This window comes from Dermacentor silvarum, chromosome 7, assembly GCF_013339745.2.
Source record: "Dermacentor silvarum isolate Dsil-2018 chromosome 7, BIME_Dsil_1.4, whole genome shotgun sequence".
In the NCBI taxonomy this organism is placed as follows: Eukaryota; Metazoa; Arthropoda; class Arachnida; order Ixodida; family Ixodidae; genus Dermacentor; species Dermacentor silvarum.
In genome coordinates this window covers 143,274,255-143,300,136 of record NC_051160.1, presented here as the reverse complement: position 1 = coordinate 143,300,136, position 25,882 = coordinate 143,274,255, and the positions used below count along the sequence as shown (strand labels likewise).

The 25,882-nt window shown below is 53.7% G+C and overlaps 2 protein-coding genes across 2 annotated transcripts in view; one reads left to right on the top strand and one right to left on the bottom strand.

Moving 5' to 3' along the window:
• LOC125946473 (uncharacterized) overlaps window positions 1-25,882 on the bottom strand; it is a 301,867-nt gene that overhangs the window by 47,468 nt on the left and 228,517 nt on the right. The window lies entirely within an intron of this gene.
• On the top strand, window positions 8,317-9,156 carry LOC119459237 (uncharacterized). The gene has a single exon (XM_037721055.1). It carries the CDS (start codon window positions 8,317-8,319, stop codon window positions 9,154-9,156), a length of 840 nt encoding a protein of 279 aa, XP_037576983.1.

Sequence of the window (25,882 nt, the reverse complement as noted above, 5' to 3'; positions counted from 1 at the left end):
GTGAGCGTGGGACGGGAGTGCTCAGCCAGCCGCGCGCCGTCTCGACTGGTGTGCCGCAGGGCAGTGTGCTGAGCCCTTTCCTCTTCAACCTCGCGCTTGCGCGCATCGGCGACTACATCCCCCAGCTGCCGGAGTACGAGGTTCGTGTCGCGGTGTACGCGGATGACATTGCCCTGTTCGCCGCTGGCCCAACCGGGCGGGGCAAGATGGTGCGCGGGTGTGTGCAGTCTGCGCTGGATGCGGTCGACGCGTACATCTCCGGCATCGGCCTCACCCTCTCGGCGGCAAAGACCGAGGCGCTGCTGGTTCACCCTCGCTACGACGGCCGCTTTTACACCCCGTGTCTCACCCTTCGTGGGGCGAGCCTCCCGTGGCGACGGAGAGTACGGTACCTCAGCCTCCTGGTGGACCACCGGCTCAACTGGCAACCGGCCGTGGCGGCCCTTCGCAAGGGGACCAGACGGGTGGCGGGGGCAGCACGTTCCCTCATGGCCCGCGGCCAGGGCTGCTCACCCACCCTTGCACTGCGGGTCTACAACTCGGTGGCCTCCGCGAGGGTACTGTACGGCCTGCCGCTTGCTGATGTCCATCCATCAAAGTGGGAGGCACTGGACGCGGATCACCGAGCCGTTCGTCAACTCCTGTGCCTCCCGCAGTCGTCGCAAGTGGGCGCCACTCTCGCTGAGGCTGGCGAGACTCCCGTCTCTCTCCGCGCTGTTGGCAGGGCGCTCAACACCATCGAGCGCCTGCACCGATCGCCGCACGGTCATCGGCTGCTGGACCGGTTTTTCTCCCTCCCCAACTCCTGCATGGGCCGCCGCGTCGCCGAGTTCGCCGGCTTGGTCAACTCCGGCCCCTCGTGTGCGTGGCTCCCTCCCCCCCCGCATCGTCGCCGCCGGCTCGTCATCCGCACCACCGTGCCTGGGGTGAGAGGGAAGCGCAACACCGCTGCCTGCGCCCTGCGGCAGGAGACGGCTGCGGTCATCGAGGAGCAGCTCGCCGGCCGCGTGCTTGTTTATGGCCCATACGCGCTCAATCCGCACGCCCGCTCCGCATGCATGCGGACTGGGGCGGAAGCCTGTCCGATCGTCTGGACGGGCGGACGCACTTTTCCATCCGCATGCCTGCTCGTCTCTCATTGGCTGGTACGAGGCGGACGGCGTAGGACGTCATCACGGCAAACATGGCGCTTGCTCGAAGCGAAGCGGTGACGCGAGGCCTAGGCTACAGCCGCGTCAGAAACAGTCTATTTTGCTCGTTCTTGTGATTCTTACTAGAGTTATCCAGCACCCACGAAGATAGTCGTTGAAGGCAGCAAGCCGGTGTACCCTCCCAGGCTTCATCAGTGCGGGTGATCGCCGACAGAATCAGACGGAGCGGAGGAAGTGTGTTGTGTTTGCGCGAGCGTCGGAAGAAATATTTCAAGCCGTCGACTTCTTGATTTCTTGTGCCGTGCTTCGCGTGTGAATTGCAAACGAGAAGGCCATCACATACCCGTGTGTTCTGAGTATACAACACATATTCAGGGCGTGGCGAAGTGAAAAGTGTCCGATCGGCACACAGCGTACGCGACTTGTATGTGTTCTGTGTATGCAGTTTGTTGCCGCGCAGTGGTAAACGCCAGTCCTTTACAACCTTTAGAAGTGATGACAAGATCAGTAGCGATAAGATTTGTTTCCTCGTTATCGCTGTCATTCCTCGTGTGCTATACTGCGCGAGCCGTTTTGCCGCCTGCGATGCGCCGTGGTGACCGCGACGTTCGAGCTCTGTTGTTGCTGTTACGAAGTGTTCGCAAGCTACAAATCGGGGATATATATGTTCCGCAGTGGTACAAGGCGTAAATGTGCTCGTTTTATGTGATGTGCGTATGCTAAGAAGTGAACTGTGCATAAGTGTTGCCGATCGCGTTTTCTTACGTAGTACCCCGAAAGAGAAGCCCTATCACACCGACCTTTCTGCTTCGTACATGTGTCGTTTGTTGCAAAAGTTGTTACGGCACTTTTGAAGATGCTTCTATCGGTGAGGGTAATATAAGGAACATCATAATAGTTACATACGTCAAGACATACTGTGCTGTCCTGAAATGTGGATGTGCCTGAGCACTAATGCTGTGAATGCAAATTTCTAGCAGCCTTGATTTGTATCATGTAGGCAGTGTTGTGAATATCAGGTATTTCTAGATTGCACGAAGGAAATAGCTTTATATTTTGTGATGCAAGTGGCTTGCATACCCAAGAATGCTAACTGCTTGGTTTTTGCTGGTGACTAAGCGGAGTCTGTGAAGAAACCAGTGGTATTGTAGATGAATATGGTATGAATGAGTATTGGATACTTCCTTATGATTAAGTACAAATTTACGTTCCCTGACAAAAAGCAATATGCATGTAAAAAAAAAATAAGACAACACAGGTGTGGTGATATATTCTGCTAGCAGCCAGCAGAACCGCATGCAAGAAATTTTGCCCAAAGTTCTTCCTCACTGGCTAGCTATGGTCACGTTAGTAATGCAGGCAGAATAAGCTAAACGAAAGTTTGCCGTTACTGTGTGCATCCACCCTATTTCGTTCTCTGGTTCGTGTCACCTGTTTTGGCACAAGCCTTCAGTTTAATGCAAACATTATTTATCACAGGGACCAGCATTATCTGACTAGGAAGTGCTATATTTTTTATCCTGTTGTTCGTTCTGCCCACAGTCATTACCAAACAATGTGTGTTAAACTGACTTGAGCCTGCAAAGTATGTCCATTAGGTGTTTTTCCGGTGCATTTTCATCTAGCTGTAAGTGTACTGCTACCTATTATTCGTGGATGTAGGATGTTGGACACTATGAGTGGCCATCTCGGTGATCTTTATTTTGCACAGGCCATGCTTCCACTCATTAACTGAACATTCTTCAGCTGCGCTGCCACACTATGGAAAGAAGTGCCTCACCTCATCATTCTTAAGCATTTTCATGGCCACAGTGCATTGCACCTGAGAATTAAGCTGCTATCACAATAAAAAGGGTGCCTATTGGCTGTCATGAGAATATTCTAAACAGAAATTTCACAATTATGTCAGCACTAGATATGTGATTGAAGAGAGCCAATGAGAATGAATTGGTGGCAAAATTTTCCAAGTGACTCTGCCGGCAGAATATTTGCTCCCTATGTTATATTAGCCGCAATGTTTTGGTCAGTGTGCTGCATTTTTTTTTTTGCACAAGTTTACTACCCAGGCAGATAAGATATTGTCAAACCATCAATTTTAGTCATACACATGGACATTTCTTTATTTTGTCATATTTTGGAAATGGTAGCCAAGCCCAGCATATATTAGCAACATCAGCTTAACGTATGCATGCAGTTGAGTTGCTGCATGTGAGAAATCATTGCGAAACTAATAGTGATTAATCCAGTAAAAAAAACTTATTCGTATTTACGTATTGATTGTGTAAATTGTGCTGTTCATTTTATGCACACAGTAACACGTAAACACAAATTGCATGCGTACATTGCGTTTACATGCATGCGTGTGAATAAAACAGCACAACTTCTAATATCAAGACCTGTCACTACAACTTGACCCCATGAAAGATGCTCTATATGGTACTCAGCTGGTCTTATTTAAATTTTATCACGTGATGCGGTTACATTTCTTACCTGTATGTAAACCAGTTTATGAACTGTATTTGCTGCATGTGAGAATGCATATTTTTGGCCAATGACAGTACCTGAGGCAGCAGCTTTTTATTTATCCTTTGCCATCACTTATTAGAGGGGTCTTGTTGATTATGCCATCTAAACAACTCGTATAAAGTTCTGTGTTTAGTATACCAGCACTGAAATACTGAACACAGCTGCAATACTTTGCACACTAGTGAGATATTTCCACTGATCATCGTTCTGTCACATGTTGTTCTTCAATCATAAATGGTGACTGCATTTGGTGTCATGACTTCTAGGCTCATTTTCACTTGGGCCTTTCGATGAAGTGAAATCTATCCAACAGCGAATTTAGTGGAAAGCTACCACTGAACCAATAGCTCCAAGACGAATTCCTGCATGCTTTTATCCAATCAGATTGTGTGCGGAAACTATGTATGCTACATCACTTCAGCTACACCAATAATCACACAGCTGAAGCTGCTACATATAGTTAAGTCATTGATATAGGCAGATGTAGATGTACTTATGCAACTGTCACTCATCACTTGAAATGGGAATGACCCAAACCTTTGTGAGCTTATCGGATTGCAACCGTATGACAGCACAAGGGGGAAATAAGCTGTACAATAGTGCCACCATCTCAGCTGGCTTGTCATGATGCTCTTGCCTGTTGGTTTCTTGTTTATATTTAATAGCCTTTCTATGTTATGAATTCACAGCTTTCATAACGGTTACTGCACTAATGAAGGCACTGCACACGTACCCCTACTGAAGGAGGTATCTGTACATGTAGAGCAGAGAGAATTTATGGGTAAGTAAAAAAATATACAGGTGTAAATACGTCAAACAAAGAACACATTAGAAGATATTCCACCGGCAATGTATGCACATTCAGAACATGCAATAAGTGCCATGTGAGAAAAATGGAGACGTATGGTGCCGAAAACCTGCTTGCCTTTTGAATATTGATGTGAATAAAAATTCCAGTCTACTTTTGTCTTCTGTGTCGGAGGGTAGAATGTCAAAGTAGAAGTGAAAAACGGGTGTTGTATGTAGCAGTCCATTATATGTATGCTACTCAAGTTGCACCAAACACAGCTATCAATTTGCAAAGCAATGGACAAGTGACCGTGTCAATGTCTGACGCACTAAAAATCTCTTGCACTGATCATTTTGAGCTCTAAATGTGAAATGCATGCTGTTTTCAGCTACAAATAGTGCATATATATATGCACCACAAAGAGCTGATGTGACAAAAAATTGTGTACACCTGAGTGTTACATTGCTTGTCGTGCAGTGCTATGGTGCATTTCATAGTGTCTTAGTTTACTTAATACACTTTCGAATTTACAGATTGCTTCACATGTTTACATCTAAAAACCACAGAGGAAACCTCGGGAAACTACTTGCATTATGACTGAGAGGTCACAACACGAGTATTTGTGTGGTGTCCTTCCTGTTCAGTGATGTGGTTTTGCACTATAAATGTAAAATGTCGCACCAGCAATCACCCTTACATTTCAAACGCATTTTTGAATGCTAGGCAGTTACGATGATAAGCACATTTTGCCAGCAAATCTGCACCACCTTAATTTAAGTGTGATGGAAAGGGATGTTTGTGCATAGCCAAGCTGTTCTCGCGTGCCTGGTGGCACCGTATAGTTCCAAACGTAATAGTGAACAACTAGTAAAGAAATCGACTGATACTAAGCTGACCCATATGTAGGAGCATTATATTACCTAAGCCACACGCAAAGTTGCTTTCAGTGTACTGAAAAGCCACAGCTTTGATTTGTCAAGTTATTTTACTGCACAAACACACAGCGCTGCAATAAAGTCTGTACAATGGTTAGCAATGCAGCAAGCAATGAAAGATTACTTGTGATGTGCGGATTTGAATAGTACATGTGAATGCATACCCAATTCACCAGTATTGTTTTCTTCTGGAACGATTTTATGTTTTGTACAGAGGCTGAGCCACTGTGGCCTCCTGACTACAAATTTCAGTGATCTCTTTCACGGTGTTCATGGGGGTACCATTCATTTGGCTACTTGAATAGTGAATAGATAGATAATGGAGCGCACCAATCTTGCACTTTTAGGCAGAACACGTCGCGCATTATTCACAAAGCTGAACCAAAATAACTATTCGTTGGTTTGTTATGAAACTAAAAATTGGCAATAAATGTTTCCTCACTTTTTGTGCGGGCCTGTCTTCCACCATATCATTGTCATGTGCATGTTAAATTGTCATGTGCATGTTAAATTGCTTCAATTCATTGCCATGTGCATGTTAAAGCAGCTACTAATTAAGAAAAAACAAAACCACTTACTACATCAGATACTTTTTCACACCACGAGTGATCACTGAGCTCACTGCGAAGCTAAGTCATTTAATAATCTTGGTTTGCTGTCAAATAAAATACAGGTACTGGCCAACTGTTTGTTATGGTATGCACTTTTTTCATGGTACTGTTGGTACTATCATGGTACTGCTTAATTTTTGTGCACTTTGGTAATGTGTTTTACATTGTGTAAATGCTGAATTAGTATAAGTGCAGTATAATAGGTAATGAAAAGGCGGATGAGTTAGCCCGCAAAGGACATGATCACATAAAATTTATAAAAGTGTTTTTCACTAAAAGAGGCTTCAGCTTTGGCGAGCCGATATGTACTTAATGAACGGCATAGAAGATGGTCTTCAACTTCAGGTAATTGCAAGTTTTTGTTCTACATCAACACAGAACTCCAATCAAGGCTACCACAATGTCTACCACGGCATCTGGAGACCTTGTTTCACCGGCTTCAACTGAATGTTGCATACATGAACAATCTTTTTTGCAATGGCCAGTCCACAAACCCATGTTGTGACAACTACATGTGGCACCGTGCAATCTCTAGAGCACATCTTGCTGGAGTGCCCAGCTTAAAGAGACGAGCGACATTGATATAAAATGAACATAGAAAAGCTCGACCAAGGCCCATTGACATGGGTGTTGGGTTCCTGGCTTTGCCCATCAAAACAGCACTAAGCCCTGGACTTATTGCTTTAATGTATTAAGGTTTGCTGTATATACTAAGACTCATGCGCATCGTCTCATCAGGACTGTTATCTTATTTTCTTTTGCATTGGCCGTCTACCTTCATCACCTCGAACACTTACTCTACTGCTAACATGACACGAGCTGCATGTTTTTTTTTTCTTTCATTTTTCTTCTGCTTACCCTTTTCTACGGCCTTACTTCTTCGTCCCATTCGCTGCAGAGTAGCATGTAGGCAAAAATATTCTTGCTGAACACTCTGAATTTTCAATAAAGAGCTTTCTCTCTCTCTCTAAATAGTAAAGGGGCAACAGATTGGCCACCCAGGCTGACAAGAAAGAATGTAATTATTTGATTTCACTCGAAATAAGTTGTCTTATCAGCAATATAAATTATTATTAGCTTTCAAATAAATATTCTGCTTGAAAACATCTCATGAGTACATATGTGTCTGCATAAGGTGACCACTATACGTACAGTCTGTTTCACACTTAAGGGAAAACTTGGAGCGCCCGTTTTCCCCCTAAGTGTGAAACGGACTACATATTGCTTTTATGCCTGTCGTAATGAAGTATTTACACTCGAAGCACAACGATAGCGGCGAACACACTCGGCGATCGTCGAAAATCTGATCAGCGGCGAAACGCGTCGGCTTTTACGAATGAGTCATCGAAGGTTCCAGATTATTCCCTGGTGCCCGCTTGTCTTCCAGGAAGTTCTAGACAATTCGCATCCGTCATGCAATCACATTACGTAAGCGTCGGTGACAACAGACAACGGATAGAAGCATCGATAACGTTCGAGAAACTTCGGAAACATGCAGGCGCGTCCTGCGCCTAGCTATAACGTTTAACATTTGGTAGTCGGTGAAAAGCGGTCACCGGTGAAAGATAAACACGTAGACGTGTCAATATCAGCAAAGTGTACTCGGAGCCTCAGACGCGTGCTGAATAGTAAAGAGGGGTGTCGTGTCGACTACGCAGCTGTATTCCGTGACAGTTGTGCGTGTGTTCTGTTTTCTTGCAAACTGTCACTAGGACTACAGAAACAGCGCCATCGCACCGAACACGGGGATATTGGTCGAATCGCTCGGCGATACTATCGCTTTCGCGTAACGTAGAACGCGGCACGTTGGATGATTCTAGAGGTTTTGCTCAACCAGCCAAGGCAGCGTGCACTAAAAGTGATAGTGCGAGAATACGTCCCATGTTGCGACATGAGGCGATTGCAATACATTTTTTAAAGGTGGCGCAGATAGGATGATTATGCGGTGTTTGGATGACGGCGCCAATGCAACACATGCGGCTGCAGAACAGAATGTGACAGACAGCCTAGAGCCGCATTTTCACCGTGACGCGGAAACTTGAAGTCGCATCTGCAAAAATATGCCAGTGTCGTCTGCTGTCAAAGGTAGTTGCCAACCTTGAACACTTTGCTCCGCCGAATGGTTGCCAGTTGTCAACAGACCGCGTCGTCCAATCGGAGTGCGCGTGCAATCCGCTCGTGCGGATCAGTCTAGTGCGGATGCAGCGAACGACGACTTTTTCGACACGATCCGCCTTTTGGCCTTCCGCCCTGGTCCGCAAGAGGGCGGAGGCGTGCGGAGCGGGCGTGCGGATTGAGCGCGTATGGGCCATTACACGGACGGCTCTGTGCTCCGGGATGGCGCGGCTTCGGCTGCCTGCTTCGCCCCTGAGCTCTCGGCGCAGAGCCAATGCCGTGTCCTGCACGCGGTGTCCTCCACGCATGCCGAGCTGGCGGCCATCGACCTGGCGGCCAAACTGCTATACCAGCGGCAGGTTGCACGCGCGGCCATCCTGACCGACTCACGGGCGGCGCTCTGCTTGCTGGCCAGGGAGGACCACGGCCCCACGCTGATCCAGCGGCTCCACCGTAAGCTGCACGCCGTCTGCGAGCTGGGATGCGACCTCGTCTTCCAATGGGTGCCCTCGCACGTTGGATTGCCCGGGAACGAGGAAGCGGACCGGCTCGCAAAGGAGGCCCACACCTTGCCAGTGCCCCGGTCTCTACTGGTGACGCCTTTCGACGTCGCCCGTCACACCGTTGCTGGCTACCTCCGGTCGCGACACCCTGACCCGCGCGTTGCCGCCGGCAGCCCCCCGAAGTTGCTGCCACGCAGGGGCTTGTGCCGCCGTGATCGCGCTCTGCTCCTGCGTCTCCGCATCGGGTGCTGTCGGACGGCTGAGCGCGTGCACCGGTTGTCGGGACTCGGCTCGCCCTACTGCGACAGCTGCTCCGGTGTCGAATCCTTGGACCATGTTCTCCTGCAGTGCCCCGCGTACGCAGCGGAGCGTGGCCCTCTTCTTGCCGCCTACCGTCGCCTCGGGATCCCGTCCGACAGCGCACGGGGGCTCCTGTTTCCTGCGACGCATCCCTCCATCGCCAGGCGGGCCTACGCGGCCCTCCTGGAGTATCTGGAGGATACAAACCTGTGTCAGCGGCTCTAAACCGCGCCTCTTCATGACTTACCGCTCGGCTGTGTTCGGCTGCGCTTTCCTTTTTTTTTTTCTCTCTTTCTCTCTCCTCTCTTCACTACTCTGTTTGTCCTTACCCCCTCCCCCGTACAGCGCTGTTGAGGTGCCCTCTCACGAGAGGCAGTTACGGTGCTGTACTTTTCTCTTCTCCTTCAATTTTTATAATCACTCACACACACACACACGGGCGCTCACCGTGTGCGAGTCAACTACCGCCTCAACATCGTGGCTGTCGACGCTGCCCTCGACGCCCCACTCGACCCGCTCCTTGCTGTCACAGCAATCTGTGGCGTTCCTGTCCATGCCACAACTGCCCCAGCTGACTCCTGCACGGGATATATCTTCGGTGTGGACAATTCAATCACCAGCAACACACTCCTTGCAAACATCGAGTCTGGTGTCCCCATCCTCAGTTGCTCCCGCGCGGGCAACAACGTCGTCCTGCGTTTCGCTGGCAAGAGCCTCCCCAGTGAGGTCTCCCTTTTCAAAATCCGCCGGCGCGTTCTCCCCAAACGCCCCCGCCCTAGACAGTGCCACCATTGCGGCGCTTACGGACACGTAACCGCAGCTTGCACTTCTCATCGGCGCTGCCTCCGATGCGGCAGCGATCACGCAACCTCTGAGTGCACTGCCAAACATGCCAAGTGCCTCAACTGCGGCGGCCCTCACGTCGCTACGGAACCGCGCTGCCCCAACTGGCAGCATGAAAGGAAAGTTGCCGAGACACTTGCTTCCTCCCAACTTCCCATCTCCCGTCGCCAAGCAGCCGACCTCGTGCGATCCTCGCGTCAACCTGCCTCACAGGGGCCGTCACAACAAGCCGCCTCCCGTGTTCCTGCCTATGTACAACCAGGCCGGACCTATTCTGAAGCCGCAGGTGACCGCCTCTCGAGACTCCCCGTCGCTGGAAACACCATGACTTCCGCGCCCCAGCCGTCCGTGACCTTCCCTGACTCGCGCGATGCTGTTGTCGCCCTCCTCTCTGCCGCACTTGCCTATGCGACAATTTTTGCCGCAAGACTGCCCCGCACGCCCACTCTGCGCGGCTGCCCTCGCCGCTCACCGAGCACTCGCCAATCATGGCAGCTAGACCACAGTGTGCCTCCCGGCCGCGCATACTGCAGTGGAACTGTAGCTCCCTGCGCCGCCGGCACGCTGAGCTCGCAGAGCACCTCCCTCTGCACGACTACGATGTCCTGGCCCTTCAGGAAACGTATGCGCGTGCAGAGGGGGTCTCGCTACCGGGCTACATCGGGTACAGCAGCGCGTCTGAGTGTGCCCTTCCTGAATGTGATGTTGTCCCTTGCCCTGACGACTCACACCCCCCTGGCCGTCCCCGTGTCGCCATATACGTACGAGCAGCCCTCCCCCACGTGCGAGTTTCCACTGACCACCTCTGCTCTGCCATGGTTGAGTGTGTGGCTGTTACTGTGCGAGTGCGCGGCATTGACACCTCTGTTGCCAGTGTCTACGTGCGTGTGTCCAAGACCCGTGTAGACTACTCCTTCCTCGCCCGCCTCGTTGCCCACCTCTCTCCTGACTCTGTAGTGTGCGGTGACTTCAATGCCCACCACCGTGACTGGGGCAGTGCTAACGACAACGTGCGTGGAAGGGACTTGGCGTCAGTCATCGCCACCGCTGGCCTCACCGTCCTGAACAATGGTGAACCTACTTTTGTTCGCCGGAACGGGGTCGCCACTGTCCTCGATCTTGCCCTCGTCTCCGAGCGCTGCTCTTACGCCTGGCAGCGCGCCTCGGACACTGCCGGATCTGACCACTTTCCCATTTCCCTGTGTCCCACCAAGCCCAGCCGCGGTGCCACGCGCATTTACGCCGTTGTCCGGTGGCCCCTCTTCCGTGACTTTTGTGCCACCCATCCCCGCACTACCGACTATTTCGCACACATCGCCGACTGCGCGAGACGTGCTACCACACGCGTCATCGTCCCCGCTGGCACGCCCTGCCCTGACATTAAGCTGCTCAACGTCCGCGCAGCTCGCCGCCGTGCTCAGCGAAGTGCCATCCGCTCCGGTGCCTCTGCGGACTGGACCATCTACAACAGACTCGATGCTGTCTGCAGGCGGCACGCCAGGCAGCTCCGACGACGCAGCTGGGCGGGCCTGTGCTCTTCCCTCGCTGACCCACGCAACCAACACCGTGGCTGGCGCATCCTCACTGCGCTCCTCAATCCCAAGAAGCCTCGTTTCCCTGTCCTAGCCATCGCAGTGGCGCACGGCATCACCGAACTTGCCCTCGCCGAACAGCTGGCTGACGCCTTTGCCGCCACAGCTGCCAATCCCACACTCGGCGCCCCCGCTGTCGCGCTCCACGCTCTCTACGTGGCTGTCTTCGTACGAGGAGGGGAGCAATTGTCCCACGCGCAGACAATTGCAAGTCTGTGCAACGACGAGTTCACTTTCCAAGAACTTCAGCGCGTCCTCTGCCGTGTCCGCCGCCGCAGTGCTCCTGGGCAGGATGGGATTACGCATCAAATGCTGCGCAACTTGGACGATGACCAGCGCCGCCTCCTTCTCAATGCGTACAACGATGTCATGCACAGCGGGTCCCTGAGTCCTGGCGATGTGCTATCGTCGTACCTGCACTGAAACGTGGCAAGCCCCCCCGCAGCCTCACTTCTTATAGACCCATCTCCCTCACATCTGTCCCTGGCAAGACGATGGAGGCAATGGCTCTATCCAGGCTGCAGTGGATTGCTGACATTCGTGGTGCACTTCCGCCCGAACAGTGTGGTTTCCGTGCCCATCGCTCCACTGCTGACTGCCTGGCCGCCGTCGTGGGCACCTTGGAACAGGCGAGACGCGACGGACACGCTGCCTACCTGCTGCTGCTGGACGTCAAGAGCGCCTTTGACTCCCTGCCTCACACAACTATCATCTCAGCTGTACGCGCCCTTGGTGTGGAGGGCAAACTCCTTGCATACATCCAAGCTTTCCTCAGCGACAGGACATCGGCTGTCCGCGTTGGCCAGGCCATCAGCTCCCCCCGTCCTGTGACTTGCGGCGTGCCACAAGGGAGTGTGCTCAGCCCATTTCTCTTTAACCTTGCACTTGCGCCCATCAGCGAGTGCGTTCGCAACAGTGGGCACCTTCCTGTGCGCGTCGTAGTCTACGCCGACGACGTGGTTCTCTTCGTCCGTGGCCCTCGTTCGGCCATGGCGGAGATGCGTCGGCACCTCCAGACGGCTGTTGATGCGGTCGGCCATTTCCTTCGTGCCATTGGCCTCCCTCCGCCTGTCGGCGACCAAATCGGAGGCCCTTATGGTCCACCCCCGTGCCACCACCCGCCTCCACACTGGCCGCATCATCATCGATGGTGTCTCCCTTCCTTGGCGACCCATCGTCCGGTACCTGGGTCTCACCATCGACTACCGCCTCACGTGGTCCCCGGCTGTGAAACAACTGCGTGCAACCATGCGCCGTGTCGAGGCCGCAGTGCGTGCACTCCTCGCCCGAGGCGATGGCTGCTCCCCCTCCTTCGCAGCGGGTATGTACAATGCCGTCGCCCTCTCCTGTGTGTTGTACGCGCTGCCGCTCTGTGACCTGCGACCATCTCAGTGGCGACACATCGATGTCGACCATCGACGTGTGCTCCGAATGTGTCACGGCCTCCCCCGAACGTCTCGTGTTGCTGAGACCCTCGCAGAGACCGGCGCCTGGCCCGTCTCGCTTACAGCCGATCTCCGTGCCCTCGGCCACATCGAGCGCCTCTCTCGTGCCCCGGGAGCCGGCCCCATCCTGTCTTGCCTGCGCGAACTTCATAAGTCTCGAGTGGGGAAACTCCTTGAGCAATATGACAGCATCGTTGTCGACGACCCTGCCACCCCTCCGGACTGGCCACCACCAAACAAGCGTGTGCCTTTGCGAGTGTGCCTCGACCTCCCAGGCGTCCGCTCCAAGCACCGCACGCCTCACTGCGCCATCGTGCAGGAGGCTGCCGCACGCATTCAGGACGACCTGGTCGGGAGAGCACACCTTTACACAGACGGCTCTGTGCGTCAGGACGGTTCTGCCGCCGCCGCCTGTGTAGTGCCGCACCTTGACATCGCCAGACAGTGCCGCCTCTCATATCGCGCCTCCTCCACTACGGCTGAGCTTGTCGGGCTCCACCTGGCAGCCGACATCATTGAAGAGATGCCATTTCTCAACAGAGTGGCAATTTTTTGCGACTCTAGGGCCGCTCTTCACCAGCTCCTCCTTGACGAACGCGCGCCACTCCTGGCTCAACGAGTAGCCTGCAGACTCCATACACTGCAACAACAGGGGTGCGACCTCCGCCTCCAGTGGATACCATCCCATGTCGGTATCGCCGGAAACGAGTCTGCAGACGACATTGCCAAGCGCGCCCACGAGCCCTCTTCGCCTCTCTCGCTGCGTGTCAACTCTTTCGACACCGCGCGGCGAAACATCAGACGGGAGCTCGCCCTCCAACACCCGGACAGCCGCGTCGCACAAGAGCGCCCGCCACGCCCTCTTCCTCTTCCGGAACCCGGTTTTACGAGAAGAGAGCGCACGTTCCTCCTCGCCCTACGGACCGGTTCCGTCTGGCCAAACGAACGAAAACATCGCCTCCGCGGCGCCCCCTCGCCCCTCTGCCAAGACTGCGGCGCATCCGAAACGCTGCAACATCTCCTCTGCGAGTGCCCTGCATTCTCCACGGCGCGCGCCACCCTCGCCCGCATCTACCGTGCGCACGGCCTCCCATGTTCCACAACAGAGGAAATTCTGCACCCCTCGGGCTGCTCATCAAGTCACGCGAAGCTCTACCGTGCCCTCCTGAGCTTCGTTGACGACACCGGCCTCACTGGCCGAGTCTAAATACTGACCTCCCCTTTCCCGCGCCTCCGGCGCATCTGTCGCTGCTGCTGCTCCTGCCTCTGCGATCTTTCTCTTCTCTAACTATCAGTCCCACTTCCCCTCTGTGCAACGCGGTTGAGGTGTCCTCTATTGAGAGACAGTTATCGCGTTGCACTTAACCCAACATTTCACCCCCTTTTCCACAAGAACCTCACTCCGGAGTCGCGCCTAGCTCTTCTCCCGTGCGGTCGTGCCTGCACTTCGTCCCGGCGTGTGCTGCACGAGCCGGTGGCTCACCATCGTCGGCGACGTCACCTGCAGCCGCGCACGATTTGCGCGTCCCAACGCGCAACCTCGTGTGTTCCCTGCGGGCTTGCATCGTGCGACGAGTGGATTTGCTTCAGTGTTGTGCTCCGCGAGTGGCGTGCCCAACCCGACATCTGTGCCGCGTCCCCGGCTGTGCCGCCTCGTGCGCGCATCGCGTGGTCGGTGCTGTGCGCGCGACGTGCGTGTAGTGTGTTTGCCCCCTGTGACGCGCGGTTCGCGTGTTGACTGCGGAGCCGAGCGGCATGGAGGGCTTCCGCAGGCCAGGAGAGCGCCCGCCGCGCGCGGGCCATCGTCGAAGTGCGAGCGCGTCTCTCGCGACCCTTGTGCCCGTGACGCTACAAGCGTCGCGTGAGCGAGGCGAACTAGAGGTGCGCGCCGCCGAGATCGTGGACGCGTGGATAAAGAAACAGGCCACCACCACCCAAGCAGCTGCCGCCGCGGCCGCCGTCACCGAGACACACGTGGCGCCGGCTATACCTTCCCCGCAGGCGAGCCTTCCCCCCTTGGAGCAGGACGCCGCCATTGCTGCCATGGCGAGCACCCGCTGCCCCCATCCGACGACGAGGAGGCCATGGACTCCTCCTCCTCGCGCAAACGCACGCGCGAAGCAGAGAGCGAGGAGGAGGAGCAAACCGGTCGCCGCAAGCTGCCGCCGCCGAGTTCGCCCTGACTGTCGAAGAGAGAGGTTGTGTTGCGTCTCGCTCCGACGACCTCGCCTCGCCAGTCGCGCCTAGCTCTTCTCCCGTGCGGTCGTGCCTGCACGAGCCGCGTGGCTCACCATCGTCGGCGACGTCACCTGCAGCCACGCACGATTCGCGCGTCCCAACGCGCAACCTCGTGTGTTCCCTGCGGGCTTGCATCGTGCGACGAGTGGATTTACTTCAGTGTTGTGCTCCGCGAGTGGCGTGCCCAACCCGACATCTGTGCCGCGTCCCCGGCTGTGCCACCTCGTGCGCGCATCGCGTGGTCGGTGCTGTGCGCGCGACGTGCGTGTAGTGTGTTTGCCCCCTGTGACGCGCGGTTCGCGTGTTGACTGCGGAGCCGAGCGGCATGGAGGGCTTCCGCGGGCCAGGAGAGCGCCCGCCGCGCGCGGGCCATCGTCGAAGTGCGAGCGCGTCTCTCGCGACCCTTGTGCCCGTGACGCTACAAGCGCTACAAGCGTCGCGTGAGCGAGGCGAACTAGAGGTGCGCGCCGCCGAGATCGTGGACGCGTGGATAAAGAAACAGGCCACCACCACCCAAGCAGCTGCCGCCGCGGCCGCGCCCGCCGTCACCGAGACACACGTGGCGCCGGCTATACCTTCCCCGCAGGCGAGCCTTCCCCCTTCGGAGCAGGACGCCGCCATTGAGGAGGCCATGGACTCCTCCTCGCGCAAACGCATGCGCGAAGCAGAGAGCGAGGAGGAGGAGCAAACCGGTCGCCGCAAGCTGCCGCCGCCGACCGCCCCACCTTGCCCGGAGAGCAGGGACGACGGCGACGCCATCTCCCGGCGCCCGGGGGACTCAGCCGCCTCCTCGTCACCGCCCGCGGCACGAGATGGCGCCCCCGCCGATCCGCCGGCTCTCCTGCTGATGATTTATTGGCATCTTCTTTGAAACGGGGTGGCGACAAATAGTCACCTAGCCTGCTTGATTTAATCAGGTATACTACACATGTTCTTTATCTCGCATTTTTGTATACCTTTTTCAAAAATTTAGCTTGTACCGCTGCCTATGATTTTAAGAGATCAGGTCGTATCGATCTTTTCCCTGCTTTTTTTCCACCAGTACTCTAATCGTCTCTTGCTCCCCTCGACCACCAGCGCCGCCCCTCGGACGCCCGGCGAGTCGTCCGCTGCCTCCTTCGCGCTCTCCCCGAGGGAGGGCGCGCGCATCAACACGGTCGCTCCTCCGGCTGCCGGTGAGGCTGGCGCGAGCCCTGCTGCATCATCTGCTTCGGCGGATGCTCGTGACGCGCCCGAGTCTGTGCCGTTGGGGCTCGCGCACGATCCCCGAGCAGACCCAAAGCCAGCCGGTCCGACGCAGCATGGCCTCGCCCACCCAGCGGTGAGGTTCCTGAGGGACCCACCCCGTCTCACTCTACCGAGGCAGGAGGGAAGGAATAAGCAGAAGAATGCTGGGAAAACCTCTGCCCCCAAACAGGTTTCCTCTCCTGCTGCTCCCCCGGCCCCGAAGCCCTCAAAGGCGAGCACAGGCACACCCACAGCGACGGCTGCACGGGAGACCCATCCACCCATGCACCACCAGCTGAGGGCTTCCAGCTGGTGCTGTCCAGGGCCGATCGCCGCCGCGCGAGGGCACCGGTGAGTGCTGCCATCCCGGTGGACCCCGCCGTCATTGGCACGGCCCTCTTCTGCCCATCCGTGATGGGTGGTACCTTCCGAGGAACACCACGCCTCTTTCTAGCGGCGGTGCTCTCAGCGCGGCCAGGTGTTGCCGCTGTGAGAGTGAATCACAGGCGCAACATCGTGGCCGCCGACGCCACCACCCCGAGGTGCTTGGAGGAGCTGCTGGCCACTACGGAGATCCGGGGGATACCGGTGACTGCCCGGCAGCCTGCCGAGCGAGGCAGGAGCACAGGATTCGTCCACGGCGCCGACGGCATCCCCGCAGACGCGGACCTGCAGGGGACCATCTGGAGTTCCAGTGCTGGCTGACACCAGGGAGGGCGACACCATCACGATCTGGTTCGCGGGGCCGGTTCCCCCTGAGCATGAGAGCCTCTACAAGCTCCGGTTCAGGGTGCGACCGTCCAGACCGCGTCCACTGCAGTGCCAGCAGTGTGGCCGCTTTGGGCACGTACGTGGCTGCCTCCTGCGACTCGCCTTCCAGCTGCCCCAACGCGGCCCACTGCCGCAACTGTGGTGGCCACCACCCTGCAATTACTCCTGCTTGCCCCAGGTGGCAGGAGGAACGCAGGGTGGCCACCATCTTGGCAACTGCCCCTGCTCCCCTCTTCCGCCGTGCAGTACGCGCTGGTGTACGGGAGGAGACCCTGCAGGCAAACGCCGCCTCAACGCCTGTGCAGGGCCTGTCGTATGCACAGGCACTGGTCGGCCACCCACAGGCGACCCAGCAGCCAGTCTCCTGTGGCCCCCGCGTCGCCTGCAGCCCCCCCGGCCCAGTCCACGGTGGACCAGCTGGTGGCCAACCTCCTGCTGACAATGCAGGCGGTGAGCTCCATGCTGCCAGCAGACCATCCGCTACGAGCCATCTGCCTGCAGGCAGTGGCAGCCCCGGCCACAGTCGACCAGCATGGCTGATCCCGCACCAGCCACAGCAGGGAAATGCCGTCGCCGCCCTAGTGTTCTCCAATGGAACACCAACTCGCGACGGCGGCATGCAGAGCTGTGCGCGCACCTCTTGCGGTGTTATTTCGACGTCCTCGCACTGCAGGAGGTGTACACTGTGGCCGAGGACCTGCGGCTGCCAGGCTACACGGGCTACTCTGGTGCCACCACCTGCTCGACGCAGAGCTGCACGGATGCTCCCTGCCTGGAGAGTGCCCACAAGAAGGGGAAGCCGAGGACGGCCATCTACGTCCGCAGCAGCCTGGCCCACACGGTGACCCGTCTCGGACGTCGTAGGCGGGCGCCATGGAGTGCTGCGCTGTCACGGTACGCCTTGACAGGCAGGACACGACCGTGGCAAGCTCTACGTTTGTCCTGGGCAACAGTGGGACCCCTCCAGCCTGGTGCGGCTTGAAGCACGCCTCGGCGTTGTGCCATAGCACCTGCCATCATCGTCCTGTCGACGAGTCGCCAAGGGGACGTGACGACACAATACGACAGGGGTGCGTCAGCAGCCGCCCCCTCTGGGCCCTCTCGAAGAGTCGCCAAGGGGAGGCGACGACACAATATGGAGCGGGCGACGTCAGCAACCGTCCCGTCTGGCTCCTGTCTACGAGGAGCCGCCACCAAGGGGATTTAAGGAAGAACCGGCCCATTGTTAAGCCAGAGAGTCGCCACCGGCCGCCCGTCGGTCTGGTGCGCTCTTACCGGCTCTTACTGCTTTTACTAGCTATCACCAGCTAATGGCAGCTATTACCAGCTATTACATGCTATTCCTGCTATATCTCTACATATTTGTACATATTGTATTAAGTTTTCGTCTCCTCTTCGCCTGCTTCAAGACTCCGTCTCTCATCCCCGACCCCGAGTTGCAATAGTGGATGGCAGCTATGGGATAGACGAACCAGTATCTCAACAGCAGATGGCAAGCTGTGAGAACCGAAGACGCCTGCTATACCGCTCGATGGCAGCTACCAGACCGACCGGCGTCAACCACTTTGGCTGGGTGAGTGCCCGATGTTTGCTTTTCATGTCGCCAGACCTCTCTAGCACAGGGAGATGTTGGGAGAGTGTTTTGTTTTTTGGCAGACTATGATTTATGCATTTACCTTCTTAAACATGATGATGTGTGGTGTTTTATGGCGCAAGGGCCAGTTATGGCCAAAGAGCGCCATGTCAGTGTTTGTGAGTGTGCAGTGGAGCGATGAATTCTGAGAAGTAGATGAAGTGTGGCTGTAAAGGGGCCTAAAATAATCGCTGTAAAGTGCGTAAAATATAAAGGTACTAAAATCATGGAAATGACTAATGAGGTGTACTATGAAGGGAAGAATGCGTTGAGAAAGAATGACACGACATTTAAAATATTTAAGATGCAGTAATTGGTAAGAAGCACTACTGCCTATACAGAGCCCTTGAATCACAAGGGCCTGGAGGCATGTGCTATAAAAACTACCATCACAGCGGCATCCTCTGGAGAGAGGATGCGCTACGAACTCATTGGACTAATAACATGAAGGACCACATCGTTCAAGAAATCGACGACTGCTTTGTCGTTAAAAAGCGGTTCTTCACCAAGAAACATGATGGGATGAAGAGGCAGATGATATCGGTACGCTTGAGGAAAATGTTTCTTTCTCTCTGTTTCAGCTTCCCGACACTCCACGAGGACGTGGAGGACAGTCAGCCTCTCACCACATCTACCACAGGTTGGTGGTTCATCACCAGTAAGCAAAAAATTGTGGGTGCCATATGTATGTCCTATTCTTAGGCGACAGAACAGGACATCAGCTCGTCGTGTTTTCGTTATGGGGGGCCAGAAGCCTAACTGTGCTTTTATCAAGTGAAGCTTATTATTTCTTTCCGCGTCCCATAAGCGTTGCCAGTGGCTTCGCAGTTTCTTTCGCAGGAAAGGCTTCAAATCTGTTGCGGGAACAGCAGCTGTAGGGAGATGTAACGCCTGAGATGTAACTGATGTGGCCATTTGGTCTGCTCGAACATTACCCTCAATGCCTCTGTGGCCCGGCACCCAGCATATAATCACATGCTGGAATAGAGCTCATTAAGTACAGGGTTTTTGTGTTTACAGAGTGACTTCAATGCTTTCACGACACTTTGGGAGTCTGTAAATATGATAGTTTTTTGAAGTTTTTATCTCATTATATACTTTACAGCCGATAATAGTGCATAGGCCTCAGCCGTAAAGATACTTGTCTCCGGGTGCAGTACACCGGATTCCGAAAAGGATGGACCGATGGCTGCATAAGATACCCCGGCATGTGACTTGGAAGCGTCTGTGTAAAACTCTGTACACGAGTATTTAGATTGGAGTTCTCGGAAATGCATTTTAATGTGTGCCTCTGGCGCGTGTTTCGTAACTTCTATAAATGATATGTCACAATCTATGAGCTGCCACTGCCACGGAGGTAACAGTTCCGCTGGCGCCATAGGACGATGATCAAGCAGCGGAACACCCATTTCCTCACTAAGATTCCTCACACGCAAAGAGAACGGCTTTCTCGCTGCAGGTCGATTGTGGAAGAGTGTGGCAGCAGTCACATCGGATGTTCAATATTTGCTTGTACTTTCAGAAAATATGTAAAACTGCTGTATGACCGCTGCAGATGAAGCGACCACTTATTCGACTCTACGTAGAGGCTCTGGATTGGACTTGTCCTGAAAGCACCAGTCGCGAGACGGATGCCCAAGTGGTGAACGGGGTCTAGGATTTTATTGCGATAGCAATTATATGGACACTCAAAAGCAGATTTCTGCCGTCGGCGTCGCCGTCGCCGTGAGGTTCCGTATGACGTCATTTGGAGATGAAATCGTCGCCGCGCGCCGAACGCTGTATGTGCGAGTGAAAGGGCGCGAGGGGCGCGTCTTTCACGGGGAGTGAACGCATGGCGGAGAACAAACGCGCGTTCTGCGCCTTGCTCGCTTAAGGGCTGCAGAATTAGGCGTCTCGTTTCTCCTTTACAATCACCATATATGTAGAGCAAACGCGCCTTCTTCAGACGCGCGAGAGGCCGTGGGGGAGGGGGAAGGAAGGGACGCGACGTTTAGCTGCGGCACCAAGTGCCTATTTATATGAGAGGCTCCAGCAACAGTCACCAACGCCGCACGCATTTTGAGCTAACGCGGGCAAAACGCCGATGGCGTCGACAACAGTTCTGCGTGTTGTTGCTACCAAAGCCGCTCACATTACTTCGTATGACATTGCTGTGTTGCTATCGCATTCATTGCTTCGCCCTTAGGGCGAAACTGTGACATTTTTTAATGCACTTGGCGTTGCGGAATTATAAATTATAGACCCGTAATCAAGGCGTGAAAGGACAAGACTGTTATACAAGTTAAGCAAACACTTTCGATCACTACCCCAAGTCGTACGCGACAGAAGCTTTAAAAGGTTCATTGTCTTCAGGCATTTTGCCCTCAGATGCTTAAGATGGGGAATAAATGTGAGTTTACAATCTAAAATGATTCCTAAAAACTTGTGCTCGCTGCTCACAGAGAGTGCATCTCCTTTGATTGCAATACTTGGGACTGGCGTTACGCCTCTCTTGTTAGTAAAGAGTATGCACGTGCTCTTCTGGGCATTTACTTTGAAACGATTTTCGTCTGCCCATTCGGACAATTTGTTTATTCCAAGCTGCACTTGTCGTTCGCAGATGGCAATATTGCATGACTTGAAGGCTATTTGCACATCATCGACATAAATTGAATAAAACATTGTGCGTGGAATGACTTTGTGCAGGGAATTCATTTTTACAATAAATAGTGTGCAACTAAGCACGCCTCCCTGTGGCACACCGGTCTCTTGGGTGAATGACTTAGACAAAGCGTTGCCCACTCTTACGCGGAATGTGCGATTAGATAGGTAACTTTCGATTGTATTTAACATGTTGCCACGGACACCCATCGCCGAGAGATCTCGGAGAATGCCGTAGCGCCATGTCGTGTCGTAAGCTTTTTCTAGGTCGAGAAACACTGAGAGGCAGAACTGCTTATGTATAAAAGCATCCCTGATATAAGACTCAATGCGAACAAGGTGGTCTGTCGTGGACATACCTTCCCTGAAACCACATTGCAAGGGGTCTAGTAGTTTGTTATATTCAAGGAAACAGATTAAGCGCCTGTTTATCATTTTTTCAAATAGTTTGCACAGGCAGCTTGTTAGCGCTATTGGCCTATAGCGGCTGGTTAGGGATGGGTCTTTGCCTTGTTTAAGCACGGGGATGACTATAGCTTCCTTCCACGAAGACGGGATATACCCATCCGCCCACATGGCATTGAAAAGATACAGGAGTGTTTTCAGAGTTTCAGGATGTACGTACTTAATCATTTCATATATGACACGATCACCACCTGGCGCCGAGTTATTGCAGCAAGCGAGGGATGCCTTAAGTTCAGTTAAAGTAAATGGATAGTTGTAGGCCTCACTCGATGATTCTTTACGTTTAAGGGGCTGGCGCTCTTCGCGTTCTTTGATCCTCAGAAATGTTTTTGTGTAATGGGACGCACTGGATACATGTTCGAAGTGTTCGCCCAGACAGTCTGCCTGGTCTTCCAGGCTCTCACCTTGGGTACTGACTAAGGGGAGTGGGTGTACCTCCCGGCCTTTTAATTTATTTACTCGATTCCACACTTTCGTCTCATCAGTGTAAGAATTTATACCGGAGATGTACTTTTCCCAACTCTCCCTTTTAGCTCGTCGACGCGTTCTTCTACCCTGGGACTTTATTTGTTTGAAAGTAATCAAGTTTTCGGCAGTTGGTGAGTCGCGAAGTCGTACCCAAGCCTTGTTTTGATTTTTCCGGGCTTGTTTACATTCTTCATTCCACCACGGAATGCGACGTTTATTTGCAAGTCCGTTTAACGGATGCATTTCGTGGCAGCGTCAATTATAAAGGCAGTTATATAGGCCACAGCGTCTTCTATATTAAAGGAGGAAATATCATCCGTGGTTAGATATGTAAGTTCCCGGAAAAGTTCCCAGTTACCCGTGTCAACCTTCCATCGGGGAATGTGTGGTGAGCATATATCTTGTTTTGTTAAGTTTATTATAATTGGGAAGTGGTCGCTCCCAAAGGGGTTCTTGAGAACGGACCACTCCAGGTACGGAATTATTGTACTCGACACGATACTTAAATCTATAGAGGAGTATGTATTATGCGCCACGCTGTAGTACGTTGGCTCTTTCTTATTAAGCAAACATGCTCCTGAGGAAAAAAGAAAGTTTTCAATTAGGCGACCTCTCGCATCGCAACGCGAGTCTCCCCACAAAGTGTTATGTGCATTTAAATCTCCGACAACAATGTATGGAGCCGGAAGTTCATCTATATAGTTTTGAAATTCGGTTTTATTAAGTTGATAACTGGGAGGGATGTATATAGAACTGATAGTGATTAGCTTGTCAAAAAGCACCCCTTGGACAGCAACTGCCTCTAGGGGCGTACGAAGTTTTATTTCCCTACAGGCAACACCTCTGTCGACTATGATAGCTACACCACCGGATGACACAACAGTGTATTCGCGGTCTTTGCGAAAAATAGCATATTGTCTGAGGAAATTTGTATCTGTACGTTTGAGGTGTGTTTCTTGAACACACAGCACCCTGGGACTAAATTTGCGGAGGAGTTCTTTAACGTTGTCAAGATTTTGAAGAAGACCTCTAACGTTCCAATGAACTATTTGAGTGCCCATATTAAAAAGAGTTTTGTGCTGTGTGTTTACGAAAAGAGAGTTAGCTTACAGAACCCTTTAGGGGCCCTGTAATGCGGGGTTTCTCTTTTTTGGAGCGGTCGAGAGATTCTCGCCGCTCCTTAGGCGCTGGCTGCGCCGTCTGGCTAGAAGATGTGTCCATCGGCTCTTGCGGCGCGCTGGACACCCGCTCTTGAGAGCGGTTTGTTCGCGTTGAAGGCCTCGTCTCAAGAGACGAGACCCTTGAGGCCACCAGCCCGGAGGTCGATGGCCCCTTCTTCTGAGATGGCGGAGCAGCACTAGCTGCAGCCGCCGAGGGGGCGGATGGCGTCACCGCTGGCTCACTACGCGTGTGCCAGACAGCCGCCGAAGGCCGTTGTGGCGCAGCCCCCTGAAGCGTCACATCGGCAAAGCTGGTTTTTGGCAGGTAGGACACCTGCCTTCGTGCCTCTTTGAACGAAATATTTTGTTTAACTTTAATCGTAACAATTTTCTTTTTTCCAGGATGGGCAGGACCGCGAGTACGCGGCGTGCTCCCCTTCACAGTTTACACAATGTGAGGTGTTATTGCACGTATCAGACGTGTGTTCAGAAGCACTGCATTTGGCGCAAGTAGTTCGACCGCGACAGCTCTGTGAGCTATGGCCAAATCTCTGGCATTTGAAACATCGCAGGGGGTTAGGAATATACGGCCTGACTCTGATTTTCACGTAGCCTGCCTCGATAGTCTCGGGCAGTACACTTGTGCCGAAGGTTAGAATGAGATGCTTGGTCAGAATTTCTTTTCCGTCACGCCTCATCTTAATTCTTTTGACATTAATCACATTTTGGTCACTCCAGCCCTCTAATAGTTCTGCTTCACTTAGCTCCATCAAATCATCATCCGAAACTACACCACGACTGGTGTTCATAGTGCGGTGCGGGGTCACAGTGATGGGAAAGTCTCCAATGGATACTAGGTTCTGTAGTTTCTCAAGTTGTTTCATATCTCGGAGTTCAAGAAGGAGGTCGCCGCTAGCCAATTTCGTAGCTTTGTAGCCGGCTCCTATTGTCTCTGTCAGGCATTTTGAAACGAGGAAGGGAGAGATCGCTCTCACAAACTTTTCAGATTTTACGCTGTGTATGACGTGGTAGCGGGGAAAGTTTTCTTTGTGGTGCCCAAAAAATTGAAACACTTCTTCGGTGCGCCCCCTTTTCTGGGGGCGATCGGGTAACGCAGGGAAAGAGTAAGCCATAAAAATAATATTCATTCGGCAGGAACGCCAGCCACCCACCATGGAGCCCAACAAGGGGACGATGTAGGACCTGTAAACACAAGTCCCACAAACGCCAGCTGTACGTTCCCGCTATAACCAAATACGTATAACCAAGGGTGGTTATGACACACAAGGTTAACCCTCGCCGCCAGGAAAGTTAGAAGTAAATGGAAGAGAAAAGAAGACAGGAAAGATTAAAAGTGAGGGAGAAAGACGAAGATTGAAGAGAAGGACAGGAAAAGGCGACTACCGATTTCCTCTGGGTGGGTCAGTCCAGGGGTGCCGTCTACGTGAAGCGGAGGCCAAAGAGGTGTGTTGCCTCAGCCGAGGGGCCATGAAGGTCCGAGCACCCAGCATCGGCTCAACCCCCAGGATCCTCTTTTCCCCGGACACGGCTAAGCCACGCACGGCTACACGCGGGAGGGTCCAACCCTCGTGTGCTCGGGTACGTGGTGGCGCAACTCACCAAACGCCTGCTGACGCAGACGCCCCTGCGGGGACCTTCTTAAACAGTGGATTCTAGTTTAAAGTAGGGTGAATTTAGTCAGCCAGCAACACGAGGAACGAGATCGCGATGGAGGAATTCCAAGTTCAGGACCTCATTCAAATTTGCCAGGAGTTGGGCATTTCCGCCGGCTCCGAAAAAGCAAGGAAAGCGATTCTCGACGTGATGCGAGCGGAGGACGTGACGACCGAGGAAGCCGAAGAGGCTTGGCAAATGATTGTGGAGCAAAAGCTCGAGGCAAAGGAACGCGAGAGGCGTGAGAGGCGCGAGCTAGAAGGAAAGGAGCACGAAAGTCCCGAGGAGAAGGCAAGGCTAGAGCGCCGTCGAGAAATTCAAACAAGGGCATGGCACACAGCGCGATACCATCTTCATAATTTCAAGGCGGGCGATATAGCATTGTTGCTTTTCTTGCGAAGCGCCCTCATGCAGAGACGAGGAATGAAAACCGGCCAGGTGACTCACTCGCCGCTGCTATGACGCGGCTCAATGGCCCCGCCCACCCGCGTGAGCCCGACGGTGCCCCTCCAGCTAAACGAAACCGCCGCCGCGGACGCCGACGTTTCAGTCGCGCCCCAGCCCACCTGCCATTGTGAGAACCAAGCGATACCGTGCTTTATCGCCCCGTCGCCGGAAAGGCAAACTTCCTTGCACATTCCTAAGAGGCTATCGCCGCTCAGCTCTCACGCGTTGAGGGTGCTCACCGTGTGCGTGTAAACTTGCGGCTAAACATCGTGGCTGTTGATGCTGCCCCTGACGCCTCACTCGAACCCCTACTCGCTGTCACGGCTATCTGTGACGTCCCTGTTC